Source organism: Oratosquilla oratoria, chromosome 12 (genome assembly GCF_046742065.1).
Source record: "Oratosquilla oratoria isolate Oo_2021 chromosome 12, ASM4674206v1, whole genome shotgun sequence".
Taxonomy (NCBI): Eukaryota; Metazoa; Arthropoda; class Malacostraca; order Stomatopoda; family Squillidae; genus Oratosquilla; species Oratosquilla oratoria.
This window is the reverse complement of record NC_134788.1, coordinates 48429132-48437700: the sequence shown is the minus strand read 5'-3', so window position 1 is coordinate 48437700 and position 8569 is coordinate 48429132. Positions and strand designations below refer to the sequence as shown.

Here is an 8569-nt window from a genome sequence, read left to right as displayed (position 1 = left end):
ACTCTTGTCATCTAGATTACATTCACATCCACATGACGTGTACAGGCTGACGCCCGCAGTGCTACGCGCATCAGTGGGTGGTACAAATGGCATGGTAATGTGAAATACACCTTTGAGTCAGTCTTCAATTTGCGGTAATGAAAAATGTTATAATATTCAATCATTCTGTATACTAATTATGAGTCCAACAATATAATTGCTTTCAGTATTAGATTTGTATATAATATAATTTTACACCGGAGTGGCAACATAATTTTATATTCATAGGGGTGATAATGTGCACCACTATTTGATAGATTAGAACGTGTTAATTAGATTATGCAAGAATCCTAATAAATACACTTTCGACACTTCTTTATGAAATAAAAATGTAAACATAGATAAGCTCGTGTCTCAAATGTGCAGACGACAACATTTATTTTAATAGTTTTAACGCCATCATTTGGCGTTGGACGTAAACAAGGTTGGTGATGCAGATGTTATGAAAACATACTTTAGTATATGTACGCGACTTTACGAGCAAGACATATTATATTAGAACATTTTAAAGGTTATGTGGTGATAAAGTTTTAGCAGATATATTTATGAAGTGTCTAATCACACCCGGTGTCAGGTAATTCGAAATATGTGTATGGGTCATACATGGTCACGGTACAGGTTTAGTTGCAAGCTATTCTTGCATAGCATGGCTCGGTGAATGACAAAACTGTATAGGCATGAGAAGAAGACAAGACTGCAAATACAATTACACAGTTGTCATGGCAGGAAGTTGAAGGACGAATCTGACTCCGACATTGGAGATAATCATAATCATGTTATCTCAACCGTCTCCACTCCAGCTTGAAGAATAGTGACGTTAGATACATTTGGATTTTCATTTTGGTGGAGTTAGACAGTGTTTCCCAATTCATTAGCGCCGGCACCGAGTGCTTTAGGGCTGTCGTAAATAATGACATTTGTAAATCATTGACAAAATTTTATTTCATAAAGATCCAATTAATTATGATTAATTGGATCTTTATGATTGGTGCCAACAAGAAATTGTCTTGTGGGGCAAAAACTAAAAAGAGTTGCTTCTAACATTCACTTGTTCCTATAAACTAGTGCCCCCATGTAATAAGACTTTATCCCCCCCCCCATCTTTTACTAAGTATAGCAAAATAAAATACCAACAATTTATTTTATCACCATATTTATTTTGCTGTGTTTAGGAAGAAATTGTCTCCAAATCACTATACTTCAGGAGTGTTTTATTTTTTTCATGTTCTTTACAAGATCAAACTTTGCTTTTCTCTTAAACTTCCCATTCCATAGGACCCTAGTTATGGGCACATTCCTCAAAACCTGTTACCTAACCTCGTTACAAGACCTAAGCCAGAAGGTGTGTCCTTTGACCTGTCCCCTATCTGCCCAGAAATAAACTAAGTCGAGTATGGACCCTCGTTCATAATCATTATTGTGTACAATAGACACTCCATTTGCAAATGGAGTGTCTATTGTACACAATAATGATTATGAACGAGGGTCCATACTCGACTTAGTTTATTTCTGGGCAGATAGGGGACAGGTCAAAGGACACACCTTCTGGCTTAGGTCTTGTAACGAGGTTAGGTAACAGGTTTTGAGGAATGTGCCCATAACTAGGGTCCTATGGAATGGGAAGTTTAAGAGAAAAGCAAAGTTTGATCTTGTAAAGAACATGAAAAAAATAAAACACTCCTGAAGTATAGTGATTTGGATAATTTGTCACAGCCACCTGTTCACCCACCAGAGGTTTTTCAGAAAAGAGATTTTGAGTTCTTGTCCGGAAAGGGTGAATCTAGGGCAGTGTAGAAAGAAGTGCTATCTGTCCTCTGTGTGGTGGTTGCATCTGGAGCAACTAGAGTGTGTCGCCAAGATATTTCTGTGTCGGGAATGCTAATGTCAGGTGGTTACCCAAATGTAAGCATACCAGTCTTGTTCCTACTTGTCGTCAGAATAATTTCTTTGTTGGGTTGTCGTCTTGGGGAGTTGGTTGAAGTGTGGGATTTGAAAGTCTATTATGTAGGTCTTATTATATGGGCTGGGTGTGTATATATTTTTGTAATTATATATCGTGTTGTGGGTAGGAAATTGTTGATGTTTAAGTAATGTCGGTAGAATTTTCTGCATTATGTAGGCTGTGTTTTTGTGATATGGTGTGAGATGCAGGAGGGTTTCTCTGTATTGCTCTTTAGGAAGGGTTTTAGTTTCCAAGTATCGATGTTTTGTTGGTACCGTTTTATTTAGTGCTATTGGTAAAATTTTAGTTGTGCACACGAACACAAAATAGCAATAGAAAATTAATTATTAATTTTGTAAATTATAATAGATCAACGTAATATGTGATTTTCTTGGTGGAAATCAATAACAAAAAAGTTGCTAAAACCTATTTTCTAACAAATGAAGTCATGGTGGTTGAATGATATGCCATGTTTGTTTTGATAGGTGCTGAGGTCGAAGAAATGAAAGGATGATATATGAGTCTATTCTAATCTAACCTAACCTAACCTACCTAACCTGTGTAACCTAACCAATGTTTAGTAATTCAATACCTCATATTCTAAAGATCATCCAGGTCGTCATCATCATCATGGATGCTGACGGCCTGATTATTATTGTACCTCAGGCAACAGACAATGGCAGAATCCTGTGTTCCCTCATAAAAGTCCAAAGAAGCCCTATTGTCTTTGTAACAGCGCTTATTAACATCACCTGGAGTTGGAAAACACCCAGTCCACAACATGAAAGCTGTTATCTGATAGTGACTGGACTGGCATGGCATCCGTACTATATCCTAGCGGCTTTGTTCGTTAGTAAATTTGCTTCTATCAATTTTTTTTTTTTTCTGCCAAGAAAATCGCATATAACGTTCATGTATTATGATTGACAAAATTAATATTTAATTTTCTAACACTATATCGCATAGGTGTGCATAGCTACAATAATATTGTGCTATTTGTAGGCTGTTCTTTATTTACTAATTATTGGGGACCATAGTGTGGGTGCATATTGTTACAAGTTATTCTTATACAGTGATAAGTGTATTTCTATCATCCAAATACTATACTGGCCACTATTATTAGTACATTCAGTTTTTTCCTTCACTGTCAGGTCTGATTTTTGCCGGTCAAGCTAGTTAGAGCATTGGTACTTGCGGCAGAGGTTGAGGTGAAAGCAGTGAGTTGGACCAGGGGCATGGTTCATTAAATTCCAAGTTACAAAGTCCTCTGTGAGGGGAACCATCCTAACCTCCTGATAAGAGCTTTTAATGTTAAAATGAATCAATCATTAGGCTTAATATACGGATTGAAGGTCATGTGTGTATCAAAAATGAGGTCTAGTATTTTAGGGTTTTTATCTAATGAGATAAGTTGGCCATTATCTGACTGTTGGGTTGTTGGGTGCTTCTTTGGCTCATTGTAGTCAGGGGTAAGCAATATTACTGATGACTTTGGAAGAGAAGCAGAGCTGGGGTATTATTGTAAGGTCAACGGCACAGGTAACGGCTCTAATATTGTGCTCTTGGTTGGGTCTCAGGAGGTCATTTCTTTGAGGACTATTATTCTGTGGCATGGCACTCTCTGCTGTCAGCTAGGAGATTTGTAAACTATTTCAAGGTCTGTTCTCTTTTTCTGACAGTATGTGTCTGACCTCTTCAATATGAGTCAAATTCTCATGTGCAGCATCAGATGCCTAATGTACAATGCATTACGCTACTTGTGTTGTGAAATATAAAGTCACTGCTGTATTACACATTCTCTTATACTCTGAGTAATAATAAACACAGAAAATGTGATCAAACCAGTTTATTGAATTCAGGGGTTACTTAGCTACATCTACAAAATAGATATAATCAAGATGCCAATGCCGGCATCCTTGTATGCCCATTCATGCCTCATAACACCTTTGTAGGCATTATCATATAGAAGAGGCTGAGGTGTCATGTAGTGTGTCTGAGGAAGGGAGATACAGTAATAGTGGACTGACTGATGAGATTGATTAATGTGTACCTAAGGGAGGGTAGGGTGCCAGAGGACTGGAGGAGTGCCTGTATAGTTCCACTTTACAAAGGAAAAGGGGACAAATGTGAGTGTAGTAGTTTCAGAGAGATAATTTTGTTGAGTATAGGTGGGAAGGTTTTAATTGAGAGGATTAGAAGAGGAACAGTGTGGATTAAGGAGGAAAGTGGGAGATGAGTCAGTTGTTATTTGTGATGACACTGCGCTAGTGGCAGAGTCGTAGGTGAGATTAAAGGAGTTAGTGATGGAGTATGGGAAAGTATGCCACAGAAGAAAGTTGAAGATAAAGGGGGGTAAAAGTAAGGTGATGAGATGTACAAGTGGTGAGGATGGCGGAGAGTTAGAAGCAAATTTTAAAGGAGAGAGGCTGGAAGAAGTGGATAGATAGCTTTAGGTATTTGGGGTCACATGTGGCAGGAAAGGGAGGAGTGGAGGTGGAGGTAAGTTATAGATTGAGAGAAACAAGTGCCTCGTGAGGATTAAAAAGTGTAATGAGAAATAAGCATTTGAGAATGGATGCAAAAAGGAGATTATAGGAAGAGGTGATTGTGGCGACAGCACTGTATGGGGAAGAGACCCAGAATTTAAGAGAAGAGAGAAAAAGTTTAACTGTGAGATGAAATACCTGAGAAGTGTGGTAGGGGTTACAAGATTGGATAGAGTAAGAAATGAGGAGGTAAGGAGAGTGGGGGTTGGAGGAAAGGGGAGATAGGTGGGTTGATGAAAGATTATTGTGATGGTTTGGAGACATGGAAAGTATGAGTGAAGAAAGATTAGTAAAAGAAATGTGGAAGGCAGAGGTGGATGGAGTGAATACGAGGGGGCAACAGAGGATAAGATGCATGGATGGGGTAAAAGGGGCAATGAGCAACAGGGGAATGTAGATAAAGGAAGGGAGAAAGCAGAAAATAAGGGTGAATGGGGAATGGCTGTGTATAGATGATACTGTGATGCATGGAAGGGAGTGGGTAGGGGGTGGGGGGTTAGTGGTCATATGTGAATGATATTTTGATGCAGCCTAAAAGTATATTTCCCTGTCTTCTATTTTTCTGCATGAGGGGGTGGAGAAGGAGGGTCGCTGATTAAGTGAAGCAGTCTTGCTGTGTCTTGCTGCTTTGCTTCTGACCCAGACAGTGGGTGGGATACAGGAATGACCCATCATTCATAATGAGCTAAGGTGAGAGGGAGGAAATGGTGGTGGATAGGAGTGGAATAGCTGGGGGTGGGTCTATGCCTGTTGACTTTTGCTACCTCCCTCCATGGTAAGGGGGAAAAAGACCTTGGTAGATAGATATATAGATGTGTTTAAGGACTGTGTCAGAAACCTTATATCTCTTGTAACTATTATTGTTCTGTGGCTTTTTCTCGTTGGAGACTTCTAGTGCTTGTTGGGTGAGGTTTGTGAGCAGTGTGTTGGTTGAGGCCTCCTTGAGTCCATGCTTATATGATGAGGTAGGTATGCAGCATTTGGTTCTTTCTCTCCTCAGCATTACATTTAACCCATTCAACTCCGATGACAAGATGTCTTGTCATTTGGTCAAATAAAACAAAAAATCATAAAACACCAAAATGTTTGATCAAACACCAGAAAAATATGACGTCAATCCTCGCTTCGCTCGCAGCGAAGCGAGGACTGACGTCATATTTTTCTGGTGTTTGATCAAACATTTTGGTGTTTTATGATTTTTTGTTTTATTTGACCAAATGACAAGACATCTTGTCATCGGAGTTGAATGGGTTAAATGTAATGCTGAGGAGAGAAAGGTCTGTAGGATACTGAGTTCTTTGGTGTCAGGATGGGGATTATTTGTATTCTTTTCCAGATTGTTGAGATCCCATTGTGTGATCAATAATTGAAGACATTTGTCTGCGCTTTTGTTGCTCTAGGGCCCAGATGTCGTTATATGTGGTAGTTTGATATCTTCTCCATGTCTTCCGCATGTGATTTTTTCAGTTTCTTTATATCATTTTTCCGTGTCTCTTGAAGATGGGAGGGGCAGCTACTGTGTTTGACAGTAGAAACATATAGTTATGCAGTTTTTTGTCATTTTAACAGGCACATCAGTTAGAATTAGGGGAACTTTCATTGGGGAATTTCAAGACAATACTGAATTTTCATCATCTTCCACAATCTCCCTGCCATATAAAGAAAGTAGAGTAGACATGCATCCCCTCCACATTCACACATGATGGTAGTCTATTATTTGTTTTCCAGGAGAGATAAGAGAGCCTAGAAAGGATTAGTAGCTGCAGTGGGGTAGCAGTTTTGTAATCCAAGAACCTCGGGCCAACATTTGATTTATATACTGCTGCAGCTTACGGATTTGACCCTTTCACAGTACAGGGAGTCTCCCTTATGTCCATGAAATTATTACTATTGTTATGATTTTTAATTGAAAAAAAAAAAAATTGTGTGTTGATTTGAAGAGGCATCTCTATGTCTGCCTTCAGAGAATCCTGGAGTATCATTGCTGGAATGACTTCATATCAAACCAAAGACTTTACTGTGAGACTCAGTTTAGGCCAGTTACCAGCATGATTTGTGAACATCAGCTCTGTCTATGTGGGCATGTGGCACCTGAAGTTGACAAAGGGGACACCCACAGAATTCATGGCTTGGGCAAATTGACTGAACCTGTCAAGAGTTGTTTGGAGTGGGAAGGTTGCCTGCATGGGAGCTTGCTTAGAGAGAGACCCATGTGGAGGGGACTGGCATCAACACGTGAGGGAAGCAACACGCTCCCTGGTGTATGCCCCCAGTTGATGATGTTTGGTGTTTTTCAAGGATCACTTAGAGATGAGTGTTATATTTTTCCTGTTCCAAATTGTTTCATATTTTATCAAGGATCAGGGCTTGCTTAAGAATTATCATATATTTATCCTGTACAGTGAGTCCTCGTTATACGGTACATATGTGTTCCTGAAAACCTTACCACAAATTGAAATTACCGTATACCAAACCCAAGTTTCGACTTATGGCAGACGTACCTTCTCCCTGCTCTTTCCTCTTCAAAATATCTAATTTTACCTCCAAAACACAAGCGGATACCGTATCTGTGAATTTTTCTTGCCGTAAATAGAATCGAGGGTAGTAATTACTAAATACCGTAACTTTGAATTTACTGGATAAAGAATTACCGTATAAGGAGGACTCCTTGTACCAAAATGTTTAATGTTTTGTGAAGGTTTGAGATCATGTGGAAATGAACATTCTCTTTCTATCCCTTTCTTATTGAATTGTGTGAGTGTGGGACTGTTTCTGTGTCACCAATTTGTAGGAAAAGGAGCAAGGGGGGTAGAGGAAAAGCCACAGGGATATATAAAAGCAGGAAGAAAATAGTGGAAGTTGATAAGTGAACTCTTAGTTTGAGTGTTAGCCACTCAGATCACTACTACCAAGAGGAAATGGGGGTAATGATAGAATTTGAAGAGGAAATGAAATTATCCTTCCTGATATTTTTCCCATAATACTGTCTGATGTATGTGTTTCTCATTACTTTTGATGTATATAAATGTTGCCTCCTTTTGTCGTAGATGGAGTGGCTGCTGGTGGTGGCGGCGGCCGTACACCTAATAGTCGCCCCGTACACAAAAGTGGAGGAGAGCTTCAATATACAAGCATGCCATGATATTCTATATCATGGATTGAATTTAGATAAGGTAAAGCTTGGGTTTTTTCCTTTTCCCAAATATGACTAACAAGGTGACTTAATCAACAAGGTTTTATATGAGATTTTTTTTTTTTTTTTATGTTATGTGACTTCTGCTAAGGCTTTTATTTACAACAACTAATATATATTTCTTATATCTATAAAGCTTCAGTCAAGTAAAAGTAACTAAAGAAGTGGAAAGCAACAATACATTTACTGTAGGTGACAGGAAAGCATTTTTTTGAGTGGGAATTTTATAATGATTGAAGATCTTAGTAATAATATGTCATAACTGTTTGATAGGGGATGGAATAAATAAACACATACACACACACATACATATATATATATATATATATGTGTGTGTGTGTGTGTGTATATATCAAATCAGCCATCCTGAGTCCACTGCTGAACAGAGGCCTCTTTCATAGCATTCCATGATTCACATGACTGCGCCAACCTTTGCCATGTTGCTCCTGCAAACTTCTCAATATTATCTCTCCACCTTCTGTCTGGCCTCCGTCTTCCATGCCTCCCATCTTATGGCATCCACTCAGTAACACACTTGCTCCATCGCTCATCAGTCATTCACACTAATTTACCTGCCCAATTCCATTTCCTCTCTTTTACCACCTCCACAGTTTCTTTCACTCTAGTCTGCTCTCTCACCCAACTTGCTCTCTTTTGGTCTCTCCATTTGTATCTTTAAAACATATTTGCTGTCTTCCTAAAGCATGTCTGTGCTCGGTCCCTTTAATATTTTTACCTGTCCAAATAGTTTCCTTTATTTCATCCATGTTTCTCTTTCTTTTCTCTAATCTCTACCTTTTGTTGATAAGCTTGTATTTTAAAGTCACTCCTGCTTTTAATCAGCATGGT

The 8569-nt window shown here is 38.8% G+C and overlaps 1 protein-coding gene across 4 annotated transcripts in view; it reads left to right on the top strand.

The window, feature by feature from the left end:
- The first annotated feature begins 347 nt into the window (after window positions 1-347).
- The window catches only part of Alg12 (Alg12 alpha-1,6-mannosyltransferase), a 68788-nt gene continuing 60566 nt past the window's right edge, over window positions 348-8569 (top strand). For 2 of the 4 annotated variants that reach the window (XR_012967019.1, XM_076195830.1), the window contains exons 1-2: window positions 1900-1941; window positions 7575-7700. Coding sequence is in view for 3 of the 4 variants with exons in the window: in XM_076195830.1 (XP_076051945.1) it covers window positions 1915-1941; window positions 7575-7700 (153 nt within the window). In the remaining variant the exon portion in view is untranslated. Of the gene's footprint in view, window positions 464-593; window positions 614-1899; window positions 1942-7574; window positions 7701-8569 lie in introns of those variants that run through there. The other 2 variants (XM_076195831.1, XM_076195832.1) reach the window with 2 other exon arrangements.